The sequence below is a fragment of the Lynx canadensis genome, chromosome C1, assembly GCF_007474595.2.
Source record: "Lynx canadensis isolate LIC74 chromosome C1, mLynCan4.pri.v2, whole genome shotgun sequence".
Lineage (NCBI taxonomy): Eukaryota > Metazoa > Chordata > Mammalia > Carnivora > Felidae > Lynx > Lynx canadensis.
The window spans coordinates 176,981,871-177,000,005 of NC_044310.1; the positions used below are offsets into that span (position 1 = coordinate 176,981,871).

An 18,135-nucleotide genomic window follows, 5' to 3' on the forward strand; every position below is an offset into this window, starting at 1 on the left:
CAAGGTTTATCCATTACAACAGCTATCATTACCTTAACCAATACAGACTCCTTTTATTGCCAGCCCAGTGGAGATTTTGGTTTTTGGTTTTTGTTTTGTTGTTGTTGTTTTTAGAAAGAGCAGTCTCTTACTTTTCACTATATGGATCTTTCAGAAGCTTTTTTTAACTTTTTTTTTTTTAAGCCCAGCATTTGAGAACTACCTTGAAGTAACTGACATGTATGCTTTGGTCCATCAATGGAAAGGGTCTGTCACAACTGATTCAGTGTGCCAGTGCTTTGGGGATACTTATGTTTTGTTTAGTGAGCATAAGTCAGTGGCAGAGCAAGAAAAACAAAAGAAAAAATCCCAGTTCTCCAGTATTTTGATTGTCAGTTCTCACCCCTCCCAGCCATTATGATGGCTTTGTAAAAGCCAGGCAGCATTTTACAAAGAGCAGCTGTCTACTGGTGAAGAAAGGATTTTTTTCTTGCTAATACCTGCATACATTTATTGCAGTAGAGCATTTTTCTGGGACAAGACTGAACAATCTTGAAATTCATGTTACAGGATCAGATACCAATCTTGAATATTATAAGGTAAAGAGTTATTTGAGACATATAAAAAACTTGATAATATCAATGATCTGAGCTCTTTGGAAAAGGAGGGGAAGTAGGTGGTAAGATTATACATTTTTTTTAATTAGTAGATTTTTGGGGGCATGTTTGATATTATCAAAAAACTTCTCAAAACAGATAGTTATGTTTACTATATAATACTTACAATAGTTGTTATGAGGGTATATAGTACTTAAGCACTATACTTCTATACCTTCGGTTCAAATCCTATTCTACTACCCTGTTGTCTATGTGACTTTGGACTAGGCACTTTAATCTCTCTGTGCCTACTTTCCTTTTTTAGAAAAGGGAGAATAAAAATAGTACTTACTACTGGGAAGAATAAATGAGATAATCTATATAAAACACTTAGCACAGGAGCACCTGGGTGGCTCAGTTGGTTGGGTGTCCAACTCTTGATTTTGGCTCAGGTCATGATCTCACTCACGGTTTGTAGGTTTGAGCCCCACGCTGGGCTCTGTGCTGATGGTGCAGAGCCTACTTGGGATTCTCTCTTTCCCTCTTTCTCTGCCCACGCATGCTCTTGCTCTCTCTCTCTCTCAAAATAAATAAACTTAAAAAAAAAAAAAAACACAGCACAATTCCTGGTAGACTACTATATCATTAATGAAAAAAATTTAATGTGAGTCATACTTATTTCCAGTGGTTCTTGGTTATTCAAATGTAGTGTATTCCCAAACAGTTAAGGTCTTGGATGTAGGTCCTGTGAAGCTATGTCTGTGTTTCTGTTAGGCCTTGTAAGTAATCATGTGGGACGCTAGTAAAGGTAAGGAATTGACTGAGAGACTAAGACTCAGACTGAGAGACTGAGTGACTTGTGTGGTCTTTGAGAGTCATTCACTGCCAATTAACATATGGTATTGAATTGCCACTCAAACATATATATTAAGCACCTCTTATGTGAGTTGGGTGTTTGAATTGCCATTCACAAATATCAGTAGTTTTCTGACAAGTAGCCAAGGAAGGAGAGTCAATTGCAAGGAGAGTCACTTCAAGTACCTTTGTTACTATTACCAGTCAGGGGGCAACATCTTTTTATTCTTCGACTAATCCATCAACCTAGTTATCTCATACTAAAAGGTTTAAAAACTTATAAAAGCTCTAGTGTGAAAACACTTTTACCCATGCCACTGAATAATTTATTTCATCATATAGAGAATAATCAGCTACTACTTTTTTCATAGTTCTCTACTAAAAGGTAAAGTGGATGGAAGCATTTTCTTTTCTCGGCTTCTATCTTTTACCTCCTAAATCTTACAGGAAAGTTTCAGGTAGCACAATTGCTACGATTTTCTTTGTCTTACAAATAAGAAAAATGGCAGAGGGTTTTTAAGTTTCTAGATTGCTTTTTCCTTGTTTTAAAATTAGAGGGCCAGAATACAACTGTGGTTAAAAACACTGTCAAGAGTTTCAGATAATTAATATGATTACTAGAAGTTTGCATATTTAATTTCAGAATAAGAATCACAACTCCATAATTGTCTTTTATATACAAAGGTGTTATTACCAACCCAGTCCCCTCTTGTGGATTTTTTAGTTTTGCTAGTTTCTTCTCTAGGAAGTGGTATGGATTCTTCTGTTTACATGATATTTTGAAATAAGGTATCTCAGAGAAACCAATTTTAGTTTTATATCTTCCCTGGAAAATGTTGGAGCATACAGGCAGGATGGCTTTCATTCTTTTGCATTTGGTTCCAAAGAAAAAATTTCTACTTATGGTTTACTATATTTTCCTTCAGTTAATGCCCTGAGTTGCTTTACGGAATGTGGTTCCCAATTATCTTATTAGTCCTCAAAAGCAGTAAAGAAACTCTAGAAATCTAACTATAGAGAATCTTTTACAACTGCCACTTAATACCACCCCCTAAATTCTAATAGTTTAGAACCTTTAAGAATCCTGACTTAAGTCATCCTGCTGGAAGATGCTTTAATTATCTTAGAAGACTCAGTGTTTTAGAAAACACTTAGAATTTTGAAGAAAAAGAAAGAAACCCTATTTACTGCTAGACTTATAGTTGATCTAGAATTACAGCAAATATATATTTGCTATTGTTTTGGTCACATAAATACATAGGCCCATCTCTGTCTACTTGTAAATCCTGCAGTTGATTGCTCAGACACAGACAAAACGATAGATTTGGCTTCACTATTAAAGTTAATTTACAGTCATTTGATGTGGTTTCAGATCTTTGATGATTCATTTTTAAGAAATGATTTCCACCTCTATGTTGGATTTTACCATTGAATCTAATTAATTTTGAATATATCTGGGATGCCTGGAAGGCTCAGTTGGTTAGGTGTCCAACTCTTGGTTTCAGCTCAGGTCATGATCTTGTGGTTTTGTGGTTCATGAGTTTGAGCCCACATCGGGCTTTGTGCTGACGGCATGGAGTCTATTTGGGATTCTTTGTCTCCCTCACTCTCTGCCCCTCCCTGCTCATGTGCTCACTCGCTCTCTCAAAAATAAACATTAAAAAAATTTTTTTGAATACATTCATTTTATTTCTTGGAATATAGGAGTTTTTCCTTAGTGTTGTTAATGAAGAAAAACGTGTATCTGAGAAGAAATGGAGTTTAGCAGGATCTTTAATAATATAAAGGGAAGTATTTAAAAGTATTTCCATTGTGTACTACTGTGTCAACATTTATAATTAAGACTATCCAGGAATTACTCAGTTCTGAGAAAGCTGGCATTATCTAAGGTACTGCAGTTGTTTAGTCAGATAAAGCAAATATTTCATTTGACTTCTGTGGAAATTAAGTATGCATACTATTTCTAGTCATCTAAGTAACCTGGTTGAAATGATTACTGAAACATATATAAACCTCATAAAAATTATTTCTATTGTTTCAGTTAACTATAGGGCATATAATCTAACATATCCAGCAAAAATAGTGTTTATTCCATTATTGAATAGTGGAATCCACTTAAGTGCAGATCATCCCTGGTAATTTAATTGTATGCTAGACATTGCGAATTTTACTTTTTTGGGTGCTAGATATTTTTGTATTTCTTATAAATATTCTTGAGCTTTGTTCTGGGACACAGATAAATTACTTGGAAATAGTATGATCCTTTTGGGCTTTGCTTTTGAAGATTACTTAGGTGGGACCAGAGCACTGTTCCCAGTAATTCTAATTCTTTCATAATACTAACACAAGACCCTTCCGAATACTCTACCAATCATGAACTTCCCTGTGTGGTTGAAATAGGTACTATTCCTGGCCCTGTATGGGTTCTGAGTACTGTTGTCTGCGGTGCTTTTGGATGGTTCTTCCCTGGCTGTGGATAGTTTGTACCTATGTTTTTGCTGCAGCACTCTGCTGAATTACTTGAGGGTATTCGAGTACCTTGAGGGTACCTGCCAATCCCTCTAGTTTCTGTAAAGCTCTCTCCTCTCTGGTACTCTGCCCTAGAACTCTAGCTGCCTTGGTCTCTCCAGACTGTTAGCTTCATCTCAACTCAGTGGCTCCCCCTCTATGCCTTGCAGCTATTTTTTTTTTTAAGTTTATTTATTTGTTGCAGGGAAGGGGGGGGCACAAAGACAGGGAGAGAGGGAGAGAGAGAATCCTCAGCAGGCTCCATGCCCAGCGTGGAGCCCAAAGTGGGGCTCTAACTCATGACCATGAGACCATGACCTGAGCCAAAACCAAAAGCCCGACGCTTCACTGAGTGAGCCACCCAGGCACCCCTGCCTTGGGGCTTTTAAACTCTAACCAGACAGTAAGCTGGGGCTCCTCATTTGTTTCCCATCAATCAGAGATCAGTCATTATTGTTGATATCCAGTGTCTTGGGAACTATATTTCATATATTGTGTCCAATTTTGGTTGTTTCAGAAGGAGGGCAAATCCAGTCCATTATTCCGTTTTTGTCAGAAGCGGACTAATGTCAGATTAAATATTAAGTGAATATTAATCTTCTAGTTTCATTTTTCAAAACCTAGGTTATGAGTTTCTGATGACAGTATCTCCAACTAGGATTATTTTTCAGGGAGCAAGCTCATTACTTAATCTAGGCAGAATCAGATGATTTCTTAACCCCTTCTCAGTAAAACTTGTTGTGACAGTATCTTTTTATTACATGTATTTATTTATTTATTATTTTTTATTAAATTTAAAGCAGGGTTCTAATAGAGATTTAAATTTAGACAATGCACAGTTGCTGTACATTTAAAATAATGACCCAAATTATTTTTCACCTGTTATCTTTATCCTTTCCTCCCTCCGACAAATGGTGAAAATATAATGAAACTGGTATTGAGGCATTGTAAATGGTCTCTACGCTCTTTCAGAAAACCATTGGAACTATATATTAAAAGGTATAAAAATTGTTATATCCTTTGAATCATTAGCCTTATTTATAGAACTATAGCCAAATAAATAATCTCAGATTATGTAAAAAGCTGTATCTCTAAGAATGTTATTCTTTAAAAAATTTTTTTTCAATGTTTATTTATTTTTGAGACAGAGAGAGACAGAGCATGAACGGGGGAGGATCAGAGAGAGGGAGACACAGAATCTGAAACAGGCTCCAGGCTCTGAGCTGTCAGCACAGAGCCCAATGTGGGGCTCGAACTCACGGACTGCGAGATCACGACCTGAGCCGAAGTCGGCCGCTTAACCGACTGAGCCACCCAGGCGCCCCACTAAGAATGTTATTCTTGGTGCTAATCATAATGGAAATAATTTTAGGTAAAAACATGTGTCCGGTAAGGAGTTAAAACCCAAAATATATCAAGAACTTCGATAACTCAACAACAAAACTCCCCACACAACCTAGTTCAAAAATTGGCCAGGGCGCCTGGGTGGCTCAGTTGGTTAAGTATCCAACTCTTGATTTCGGCTCATGTCATGATCTTGTGGAGCCTGCTTGGGATTCTTTGTTTTCCTCTCTCTCTCTCTCTCTGCCCCTCCCCTACTTGTTCGTTCGTTCTCTCTCTCTCTCTCTCTCTCATAAGTAAATAAACAAACATTTTAAAAAAAAGCTGGGGTGCCTGGGTGGCTCAATCAGTTAAGCGTCCAACTCTTGGTTCTGGCTCAAGTCATGATCTCATGGCTTGTGAGTTCCAGCCTGCGTCAGGCTCTGCTCTAACAGTGCGGAGCCTGCTTGGAATTTTCCCTCCCTCCCTCTCTCTGGCCCTCTCCCACTCATGCTCTCTCTCTCTCTCTCTCAAATCAATAAATAAATAATTTTTAGTAAGTTATTTTAAAAAATGGGCAAAAGACTTGAATAGACATTTCTCCAAAGAAGATATACAAATGGCCAGTAAACACATTAAAAAAAAAAAAATGTTTATCTTCACTAGCCAGTAGGGAATGCAGATCAAAACCACAATGAGATACCACTTCATACCCATTAGGAATGCTATTATAAAAAAAAAAACACGGAAAATAACAAGTGCCAGTGAGGATGTGGAGAAATTGGAGCTAACTCTTGCGCATTTCTGACGGGAATGTAAAATGGTACAGCTACTGTGGAAAACAGGTAGTTCCTCCAAGCGTTGAACATATTATTACTGTATGACTTAGTAATTCCACTTCTAGGTATAACACACCAAAGAACTGACAGCAGGGACTCAAACAGATATCGAACACCCATAAACATTGCAGCAGTATTCACAGTAGCCAAAAGGTGGAAACAACTGAAATGTCCATCAACAGATGAGTAAACAAAGTGTGTTATATACCTGCAATGGAATATTAAAAAGGAGGGGAATTCTGACACCTACTACAAACGTGGATGAACTCTGAAGACATTATGCTAAGTGATAAGCCAGACACAGAAAGACAAATAGCGATTCCACTGATAAATGATTCCACTTATATGAGGTACCCAGAGTAGTCAGATTCAGAGACAGAAAGTAGAATAGTGGTCTCCAGGGCCTAGAGGCAGTTATTGTTCAATGGGTGCAGAGCTTCAGTTTGCAGTGTTAAAATCTGGAGATGGATGGTTGCATACCACTTTGAATGTACTTTAATGCTTAAAAGTGGTTAAAGATGGTAAATTTTACGTTATGTATATTTTACCATAAATCAGAAAAATGTCTTTATTAGGTAGGGGTGTGTGTGTAATTAAATAAATAATTCACTCTCCACAAAAGAGTAACCTAGGCAATGCTGATCAGACAATCCCACTTTTCTTCCCCTCCAGGAGTGACACACGCGGCCATCTGGGCAGCGTGCATTTCTTATCTCAGTGCAGCAGTTCCCCCTGAGCTGAGGACGTCTGCTCAGGGCATCCTGCAGGGCCTTCACCTAGGTTTGGGGAGAGGTTGTGGTGCCATGATCGGAGGCGTATTAGTCAATTATTTTGGTAAGAATGACTTTCTCCTTTTCCTTTCCTTCGTTGTTGAAAACATGACTTTTTTTTTAGCAACACCTCAGTAAACACTTAAATTATTACTGAAGGTTGCCAGAAGTTAAAACTCCAGTCAGTATTCATATTATCTTCCTTACTTTCATGGTAGTCATAATTGTAAAGCTGAGTTCTTAAGTCATTAAGATGATTAGAGCCAGCCTGTAACTGTGCACACGTCTGTGACAAACAGCCTAATGAGATGCTACAGATACCTCAAAGGAGCCAAACAAATGAATGGACAGCATGTGCTTTTGAATTGAAGCAAAGTACCCTAACCTTGCTGATATTAATGCTAGAAGAAAGAAAATTCATCATTGTTATTCCAGAAAAATCTAGCTATTTGTTGGCTTTGGTAATGTCACTACATCTCTTGATAACACAATCTGTCTGCCCTGTCAGGTCTCCCTTATCGGAAATACAGGGCGTGGGGTGGAAATAAGATTACCCTGCTCAAGGGATCTGGACTGATCAGTGATCTATGGAAGGTGGGCCCAGGGTATCTGAATTTATAGCACTACTTGAGCTCTGCTGTCCCAACTACAGATTAGTAGGGCTGTTTTAATAGTTAGGTAAATGGTGCTCAAAGAAGAGAGCACCACTGAGTTTTATGGTAAGAGGCACTCAGAGATAATCCTTTATAAATACAGTTTTAAAATTTGATGAATGACCAATCCAATACCAGCATCTGGGTCTCCTGGGACCTACCAGGCCTGTGTTTTTCCACTCTATGAAGCCACTGGCTATTCATCATTCTCTGGTTTGTCCTAAGCTCTGCTGCCTTTGCCCTGAACTTCAGCACATTGACAGCTGTAGATGAGGGCTCTCTGCATTTCCTGGAATTACTCTATGCAGTGCTCTGTTTTCACAGGGGCTGCCGCAACCTTTCGAGGAATCGGCATGGCCTGCCTGGTGATCCTCCTGCTTTTTGCCCTGATCCAGTGGCTGGCAGTGCCCGGTGAGGAAGAAGGTAAACCTGTCTATTCTTTCTGAATGGTTCTAAAGGTTGAAGCCATGGAGAAACCCAGAGGTGGTCACAAAATACATAGCAGACCTGCCTGGCTGGATTTTCTCAGTGGTGTATGAGAAAAAGAATTGATGTGTACCATTGTTAGAGAGAAGCTGTGTCCTATGTTGAAAGGAATACTGGCCATTTTAAGTAGCTTGGGGGTTTTCTTGTTTTTGTTTTGTTTTATAGTACAAAGTAGTATAGGAAGTACTGGTTTTAAATTTCTCTGGTATTCTAAAGGGATTTTGCACATATAAAGCTATGCAGTAATTTTACTACTAGGGATAGGGAGTGGTATTACTTACTATGTTTTTGCCTTCATTTGAAAAAAGTGTCTTAAAATTTAAATTTGAAGTTTTCCCTTAACCAGGCATGGCCTTCATTAAAATTGTTATATACAAAGGAGGTTATATCAAATATAATGTACAAGTTGAATCAGCTTTTTTTTTTTTTAATGAAGAAAGCCAACTAGTAGAATGGAAATATTCTTGCTTAACTCATGGGTCCCAGAACAAGGCTCATCTTCTTTGTCCTATCCTTTGAGGGGCATTTGTTTGCCTCAAGTACCTAAAATGCTTCCGTAAAGGGAAAAACTAGCTTATTACAGAAAACTCCAAGGCCGGTTTTAATGCTAACGAGCTATACAGAAAAGAGGACCAATACTGGTCTTTCTCACATTTGTTTTCCTCATGATCCTAAATGGTCTATGCCTTCAGTAAAAGGCCAACAGAAACAGCTATTTCTGGCATTTCCTGTTTTGATGCTTATCTTTAAAAACTCAGTCCTGTAAGTGGGCCTAAGGCCACATTCATTATAACCCATGCCCACAGATTAAGTTATATCTAAGTTTAATGAAAAATATATTTCATAAACAAATACAAGTTAATGTCTATTAATCCCTATAAAGAGATCCTGCAAGATGAACATCACATCTGTTGCTCAGTACCTGCACCAAGAGGCCCCTGATACATAGCAATTTATTGATGTTGCCAAGTACACTAGCATGGGCTCATGGGATTGTCTGCTTATTTTGTTTGTTTAAATATGACGAAAACTCCAAAAAATGATTTAAACATGATTTTCTCTCCAGACAAGACAATGTTGGCAGAAAGGATTCCCGTGCCCTCTAGTCCTGTTCCCATAGCCACCATTGACTTGGTACAGCAACAGACCGAAGACGTCATGCCACGCATTGAGCCCAGACTTCCTCCCAAGAAAACCAAGCACCAGGAAGAACAGGAGGACGTGAACAAGCCAGCCTGGGGCGTCAGCTCCTCCCCCTGGGTGACCTTTGTCTACGCACTCTACCAAATTAAAGAGATGATGCAGCTAACAAGAGACAACCGTGCTCCTGAGATACAGCCTTTGCAGGTAAAGTCCCTACCTTAAGTGGGCTCAGTTGTGTTAATTATTCACTCACCAAGATTTATGGTAGGTCTAGTGGGCAAAATAAGACACACAAATAATTTTAGTATTCTATGACAAGTGCATTATAGAGGTGTATACAAGGTTGTGCAGAGGGAAAATTCCACCTTATGGAGCACAGGAAGGCTTCACAGAGAAGACATTTCTTGAAAGAAAGAAAATTTTAAAAATCCAATAAATTGTATATTTCTTTAAAATTTCAGTGTTGACAGGTACCAGTTCCAGTGAGCATATATGGTTCTTGCCATGGGAGACCGTTAACTATTAATTTCTGTAATTCTAAAATTCTAGTGGGGACATTATATATAATAGGACTTCAATAAATAATCTGATGAATTAATGAATTCTGTATGAGTCTAATGGGATACGCAACTTAGTGGAACTGTTGTTTTACTGGTGGCCTCATGTGAAAAATAAAAAGTATGATTTTTCTTATCCCTGGAGATGTGGTCTCTCCTGAGTAAAGTCAAATCATGTTGATAAAACTGGGGGTAATTGTAACTAAAGCTATATACTGCCTTTGGAAATGATTAAGTGTGACTTCTATGAATAGTCTGGCTAAAGTAATGAGTCTACTTCCTTGTGTTTAATCATGTCCTTTTACTTGATGAGTCATGGTCAGCTATATATATTAGAGTAGCTTCCGAGGACACATAAGAAAGACAAAAATAAAGAGTAATTTGGATAATCTCCTTTTTAAAAAATAGTTTGAACTATGTTAGTTCAATTTCTCATGACTTTGCAAACTAACATGTAATATTTCTATAATTTAAACCAAATCTGATTTCTTCACCCATAATCATAATGCATCCTGGTGTATGCATGATCCTATTCATTTATCAAGATTATAAACTCACATGAATCCCCTGCCCAGTCAAAATGGGGAGTATCAGGGTGGGAGGAGCATATAAAGGATGTGAAGCAGGAGAAAGGATGAGATCTTCTGGTTGAATAGCAATGTTTTCATTACTTTGGGTACTCAACCTTATTTTTATGGAAGCCTATTAGGCTTATATATCATTGCACTTTTTTTTTTTTTCTGGCATGTTAGGATCAATAAAAACTGGCTGGTATGGCTTGGTTATTCTTATGAATAAGAAGTCATTATATTAAAAAAAAAAAAATTTAAAAAAAAAAAAATTAAAAGGGGCGCCTGGGTGGCGCAGTCGGTTAAGCGTCCGACTTCAGCCAGGTCACGATTCGCGGTCCGTGAGTTCGAGCCCCGCGTCGGGCTCTGGGCTGATGGCTCAGAGCCTGGAGCCTGTTTCCGATTCTGTGTCTCCCCCTCTCTCTGCCCCTCGCCCGCTCATGCTCTGTCTCTCTCTGTCCCAAAAATAAATAAACGTTGAAAAAAAAAATTAAAAAAAAAAAAAAAGAAGTCATTATATTAAGATTTCTTTACATTTTAGAACCAATCACAGAAATAAAACTTTTTTTGGTGCTCAGTTATTTGAAATGATATATACTAATTGAGAGAAAAACCCATTTTGGTTCTTTATTTATCTTGAGAGAGAGAGAGCACACACGCACAGGTGAGGGGCACAGAGAGAGAATCCCCAGCAGGCTCTGCACTATCAGTGCAGAGCCCAATGTGGGGCTCAATCCCAGGAACCGTGAGATCACGACCTGAGCCGAAATCAAGAGACGCTTAACCGACTGAGCCACCCAGGTGCCCCGGAAAATCTGTTTTTAGAAAAACATGTTTCCTGATTTGTAGAAGTCAGAATGTATCACAGAATGTGGCAACATGGCATCTTACAGACATGCTGTGGGTGATGCGCTGGGGTATGCGTGTACTCCTAGTTTCTTATGGTGTATGACCTAAGTGGTTGTTGCCATTCTCTTTTTTCACGCAGATGTTCTGTGTTGTTCGACTTTTAGCGTGCACTTTAAATCCCCAAATATACATCAGGACTCTTAATTTCAGGACATTCTTTCCTGGCTTTGTGTCTGAGGCTGAGAAGCCTTACTTACTTTCTGTCAGACAAGTGCCTCCAGCTCTTGAATTCTGCAGTCTCAGCAAATGACCTGAGTTTCAATTCTATGCTGCTTGCTCAGTGACTTATCACAGTGATGGAGGCTCAGTAAACATTTGTCGATGTAAATTATTTTCCTAGTAGTAACAGGCATTTTGGTAGTGATGTTCCGTTATCCACAAGATACGTCTACTTACAGTGTTTGTGTTTTTCATGCGGCTTTGGCAGTTGCACATAGGAAAAGAGATGAAAGGTAAGACATTCTATCTTTATGCCTCTTACTTGTTCCTTGAAGTTACTTCAGGATGATCTTCCCATGTTTCCTATATCTTACTTGAAAGCATATAGAAAGTGTTGGATTTATTTGTTAGCACCGACTACAAAACATCTTTTCTTTTTTCCTTCCAGGGGACCAGTGAGAATCGGGAAAATTCTCTAGCTGGTGGAGTCCGGCCTGTCCCATGTGAGACTCATTCTGACCCATCCAGAAACCAGCCATCCCCTCAAGCAGCAGCATCTCGGACACAGAGCAGCCCCACTCACCCCAGTGTGGACCAGCGTGTGGAGAAGGAGGACCAGCAGGCTCAGCCTGCCGCTGGGGGACACTGAGGGCTCCCACTCATCTCCCACCCTGCATGGAACTGGGCCCCTCTGCCAGGACAGAGGGAGAGGCTCCCTGAACCCAAGACATGCCTCACCTTGAGAAGCATAGCACTATATACTCTTCTAAATACCTGAACTCATCAACATGGAAACACACACACACACACACACACACACACACAGAAGCTACAGTACATATTGGCAGAAACAGGTAAATTTCTATAATCCCACTGGAATCACAGAAGGGAAATAAGAGTTCAGTAAAGACTTCAGTTCTTTGGTTGGTTAGGTTAAGAACTGTAGGACTTCTTTGCCAGGGCAGTTAGGGTTGAAAGCAGCAGTTACACTAAGTAAGTGGAGGGAAAGAAAGTGTTTCAAGGTGAATGCTGATACAGTTTCCCTCTTTTGATTATTTATTCTAATTATTTGGTTCTTAATGCAAACTGGGAAGAAATAAAATATATCTATAATTTTGTTTCTCTTGAAGAGAACTATTTAAAAAATTACAAGACATATTTAAGAAGTAGCCGGATAAAAGTTACTAGCTTATATGCTTTTGTTTAAAAAACAAAACAGAGAAACAGGAAAAAGTTTCATCAGAAACTTGGCATATCTCTAGCAAATATATTTTTATATGTATATGGTATATAATGAAAATAGTCCATTCTTTGAGCAGCAAAAGCCGTACTGACTACCACAAACTAAGCTGAGCTTTAAATGCCTTTTGTTTTTAAATGGGCTTTAAGACAAGAGGACAGAATATTTCAAATAAACCAACCAACTCAGTATCCTATGGCTTGACAGACAAGGGTTTACCAAATATATTGATACTGTAAATAGCCTCTATCACTATGTCACAATTTTATAGTGATTTGGGCTCTAAATAGCTGATGGAATTTTTTAAAAAATCACTGAATTCCTAAGGGTTTCTTTAATTAAGCAGTACTATTTACAAATAACAGTATAAGATTTAAGTGCCTGGGAGAGGGATTATAATTTTTAAAAATTACACAATGGGTAAGTTTTTGTTTTGTTTTTGGTGAAGGGAAAAGGTGGTGAACAGGAAGCCAGGAATGGAAAGGATTAAGAAGTAACTATATTTTCCAATGACTAAAGAAATAATCTGTGTATTCCTTTTCATGAAGATACAGTCAGACACTGGACAGATGAGACAGGGGTGTGCTACTGTAAATATTATACCTACAGTCAGAACAGTGGCTAGGTGACTCACGCATAAAGCTTGCTGCTAAAAATGAAAAGCTAAGGATACTAAGAAGCCTTGGGGGAGGGCTGTGGAAAAAGCACTGCTTTACCTGAATGAAGGTCAATGGTATGTGTAATAACTGTGAGTGAGCACAGGAGAGAGGAAAGAAAAGAACAGAGTTAAAAATGAGCAACTCACCTTACCTCCTGACCCTGATTAGACAAGATCAGTTGTAAAGTGAGGGCCTCTCCACGACACCATACTTCTGCCCAATACTGCATCTGGGAGAAGAAAGTCTATACTTGGATGTTTAGCTTTGCCACAAAACACAGCTTAAAAATAAAATAATGGAAAGAAATAGAATTAAGCAAATAGTTATTTTTGCACTTGAACTGAAACGTACTGTACTGTAAATTATCATGACTCATTTTAAGTGACCTTTAAAATCAGATGTATTTATTATGCTTATGTAACTATAGAAATAAAGAAGTGGCTGACAGGCTGAACCTCACCTATGAATGTACAGTATGTGGATCTGTGACACTGACTTTAGGAAGTCAAAAACTTATACTGTGTCTTGTGTTTACAGTTCTGATTTATTCCTTTGAAAAGCCTGCTGTTTTGGAAATGCACAGTTGACATGTTGAAATAAAAATAAATATCATTTTTAAATATTTCTTAAATGATAAAGATGTGACCAAACAAATAAAAGCCCTTTACTCTGGAATAATTGAGACCAAATTCAACAGGCCTTTGTTATGGAACATTTACTATGAACGCTGATGCATTGATGCAGTAATTTCTAGCCTTTTTAGGGAAGACACCTTCATGGGGTTCTGCACTCTGTAACTTTTTCTTGCTGTCCTCAAAGTGCCATGTGGCATTTTAAAAAATATTAAAGTGTATTCAAATTAAATTCTGATACTTTTATAACCCCAGTTGAGATTCCTTGGGAATCCCCAGAGTTGTCACAAAACCTGGGCTGATATAATCACTGTCTTAAGTCTTATTTCATACTCTTTCTCTTATGAGTGTAGAAAGAGTAAATTACTGGAGTCCTGAGCTTGTGTGGACCCAAAAAGGCTAGTTGCTAATTATCAAACTATTTATTCAAAGCCTTAAGTAGAATATTAGATGATTATAACACACATAGATCCACTAGCCAGTAAACCTCAGGAATAGCCTAAGTATTCATAGGAAGAACAACACTACTTTACTGGCTTACTACTCTCACCATGGGCCACAGGAAATGATTGCCTCAGCACTTCCCGGATTTGCAGTTCCTCCAGTAAAGTGGGGTGGGGGCTGCTGGTGGTACTGGGACCATTACCTAAGCAGTATTCCTTCAAGCCAATCTGGAGTTAAGCAGTGAATCTTGGAAAAGGAGAACCACATCTACAGTTACTGGGTTTGGTTGTGTGCCGAGGAGATTTATCTTTTTGTCCTTAAAACAACCCAGTGTAGCTCCTAGAATAGGAACTCCTATAATAGGAAGAGTCTGCAGCTAATAGAGCTTACCTCATGGAACCGAGATCACAGAGCCAGGATTCAAACTGAAACCTGCCTGATGCCAAAGCTCAGGTCCACCCAGCACCTTCCCCCAGAAGGTGGGGAGGCCACTCCATGCTTCTGCTGTGGTAGAACAAGCTACAGAGCAGCCCTGGCCTGCACCTTTGCCTGATTTGGGTATGTGGTTCTATTTCCATTAGGATTTCTAGATATTCCAAGATACCTAGAAATCCAGTAACTTCAAACCCCTGGTGTTTTGTTAGTTGTGAGTGTCAGACCCCTTATACTCTGGAGGTGACTTGGATAGTCTGGCAACCCTGTAGACAAAACTTGGGAGGCTGGCCGGGACCCTGAAGGCCCATGTCACAGGAGTCAGGAAAGACAAGCCAGTACCCAGGAGCAACAGCTTTGGTAAAGCAGCACCGTCTGGTATGGTAGCCATTAGCCACAGGTGGCTATTAAGCACTTGCAATGTGGCTAGTGCATCTGAGGAATTAGATTTCTCATTTAAATTTAAACAGTCACATGAGGCTCATGGCTACCATACCTGGACACTGTAGTTCTAGAGGAAGAGATCATTTTGGGGTGATCTCTGGGCCTCAGTTCTCTCAACTTCAGTATGAGAGGCTGGACCCTAAAATTATGTTATTCTGTGAAGATGAGGCATGCTGTGTCAGAGCTGACTACAGGGAAGTGAAAAGTGATTTTCCCTTTAGAACTTCTGTCCTTTGGTGCGTGGGGATAAGACAAAGCTACTTCGGAAGCCCCAAAACGCTCCTGTGCCATTTCCGCAAAGCTCTAAGATTACCTGACTCAAGAATTCCAAACCATCAAGCAGATGGGGAGACAGTGGGACCAAATAAAGGGGTGAGAGAAAGGGAGACTGGTTTCTCAAGTCAGAAAGTAATTTACCTTATGCCAGACAAACTGTGGCTTAAGAGAGTAACTGGAAATATGTTGATGTCTAGACTGGGGGAGAAATGAGCCCAGTCCAGGTGGCTCTCACTCAGCTCTCATCTGCTTCAAGTGGCTAATGCAAGACCATCTGCACCACTGTGGCTCCAGGAAGATTTTAGATGGCAACCCAGGAACCTGACAGCGCTGGGGGTAAATTGTGGTTTCTGGAGTGCCACTGTCTGGACTTGAGTCTCAGCTCTGCCAGAGGAAATTTACATATATTCACAACCTCTCTGTGCCTCAGAGGCACTGTAAAATGACGGTGATTGTAATATCTGCCTTCAGGTTGTTTTGATGTTGAAACACAGAGGTACCTGACACACAGTGTGCACTATAAATACTGCCATCGTTGTGTGGCCAAGAGCCCATGGCAAGAGGAGTGCAGTCTCATTTCCCCAACCAGCACCCCGTTCTCTTCATAGTTTGTTAACACTGACATCTATAAGATCGCATTCCCCCGGACTACAGTGCTATGTTACGATGTTTGCCGACACCTAGTAAGTTGTACAGTCAAGCATTTGGTTCCGTGAATTATAATCATTAAGTTGGTTGCAGATATGAGTTCGTTAAGGGACAAAATTAAGCAAAATATAAGTTGAGGAGCTGAGGAAGAATGACAAGTAACAAGGGCCAAATCTATAGTGTGCAAAAGCCATAGACAGGAGAGGTTATAGGATATCTGTTCCACAGTTTCAATATTTCTTTTTTGTCTAAGAGGTGTCAAAAAGATGTAAGCAAGAGTTTTATAATCATTTAACAAGTTACATACCCTCTTTCCCAATTGTCAGCTATTATTCTCTTCACCTGTAAACTTGTATTTTAAAAAGGTCAGGAACTTTTTGTTCCCTGAAAATCTCAATGGGGGTAGGGGGGAAGGGTCTCAAAAAAATAACATGTAGACCAGTGCTACTCAATTCTAATTTACTTTTAGTGTACAAAAGTACAGATTTGCAGTAGTTTGGAGGCGGGGGAATTGGTCCATTGCCCCAGAATTGGCACACCATAAATTCAGGAGATGTAGTCATCTCTTCAACTGATCAGCCACTTAACTTGACTAACTTTGTTTTTTTAAAGATGGCAGGAAAGGAAATAGCAAGGGCACGGGCTCTGACACACTGAGCCTTACATTCTGATTATACCACTTTAGCTACATATGTCCTTTAGCAACCTGCTCCGAGTCTTTCCTCAGTTGAAAAATGGAAATAATGCTAAAGTATATTACAGTGATTGTAAGTCAAAATGAAGAGGCATAGAAAGTGCCCAGTATAGTACTTGACAGATCACCAATAAATGCTGGTTCTCCTCCCCTTTCTCCTTTTGATTATTGCCTTTCTGGAAAATGGACCAAATGTAAAAAATAGATTCTCCCAAATTATTTAAATAATAGTGGTTAAAATAGTGGGTGGCTCAGTTGGTTAAGCACCCGGCTCTTGACTTCGGCTCAGGTCATGATCTCACAGTTGTGTGGGGGGCCCCTGTGGGGCTCCTTGCTGGGTATGAAGTCGGCTTAAGATTCTCTCCCTCTGTCCCTCCCCCGCTTGTGCTCACATGTGTGTGTGCTAGCACTCTCTCTCAAAAAAAAAAAAAATTTAAACAAGGGGTGTCTCTGTGGCTCAGTAGGTTGAGTGACTTTGGCTCAGGTCCTGATCTCGCTGTTCCGGAGTTTGAGCCCCGCATCGGGCTCTGTGCTGACAGCTCAGAGTCTGGAGCCTGTTTCAGATTCTGTGTCTCCCTCTCTTTTTCTGCCCCTCCCCTGCTTGTGCTCTCTCTTGCTCTCAAAAATAAACAAACATTTAAAAAATTAAAAAAAAAATTGAAACAATAAAGAGCAGCTATCCCATTGAATGTGTCTTCCAAGATGTATCCTACTAAATATACACTCAGCCCAAATCTCCTGTGACCTGTGAAGGCATCACATTCAGAGACCATAGCAAAAATAGGCAGTTACCTTAAAATGGTAACTAGATTCCTAAGCCAGAGAAAGACTGAAGATTTTAAGAATGTATCTGAATGAAGAACATGCCCAGTAGAAGGGGGTGCAGATGCTGGTCAGTGACAACAGGCACAGAGAGGAAAAGCTGGCAGGGTCTGCATAAAGGAGGCCTGTGCCAAAAGATTTAGTACCTCATCACGTTAGGGTAGTCCCACTGAGGGATTAAATCAGACTTTTTGGCCTGGTGACATCAAACACTTGAATTATGTAACAAACTCCCTTTGTTCTCTTTCTGCTCAAGCAACCTTATTCCTACTATTTGACCCCTCATAGATGTGTCTTCTGGGAGAGAATCTGCTGGTCTTATGAATTCAAGTGTTTTTATCCTTATGCTAGTTTTATTTTTGGCTGTGAGTCACTAAATACACTATATGAATTGGCTAACTCATGTGGTAAACTCATCAGTGTCATACCTCCTGGTGGGGGTCTCAGAAGGCAGCAGTGGGGTCACCTACAAACACCTCTCTATCTTAATGCAGGCATCTT

The 18,135-nt window shown here is 39.5% G+C and overlaps 2 protein-coding genes across 4 annotated transcripts in view; one reads left to right on the plus strand and one right to left on the minus strand.

The window, feature by feature from the left end:
• MFSD6 (major facilitator superfamily domain containing 6) overlaps nucleotides 1-13,862 on the plus strand; it is a 78,569-nt gene extending 64,707 nt beyond the window's left edge. The window contains exons 4-8 of one of the 2 annotated variants that reach the window (XM_032594454.1): nucleotides 6,770-6,931; nucleotides 7,845-7,943; nucleotides 9,073-9,353; nucleotides 11,612-11,636; nucleotides 11,792-11,885. In XM_032594454.1, coding sequence (XP_032450345.1) covers nucleotides 6,770-6,931; nucleotides 7,845-7,943; nucleotides 9,073-9,353; nucleotides 11,612-11,636; nucleotides 11,792-11,802 — 578 coding nt within the window. In that variant the 3' untranslated portion in view covers nucleotides 11,803-11,885. Of the gene's footprint in view, nucleotides 1-6,769; nucleotides 6,932-7,844; nucleotides 7,944-9,072; nucleotides 9,354-11,611; nucleotides 11,637-11,791 lie in introns of both variants that reach the window. The other variant, XM_030326000.1, reaches the window with a different exon arrangement.
• The window catches only part of NEMP2 (nuclear envelope integral membrane protein 2), a 74,369-nt gene that overhangs the window by 28,388 nt on the left and 27,846 nt on the right, over nucleotides 1-18,135 (minus strand). The window lies entirely within an intron of this gene.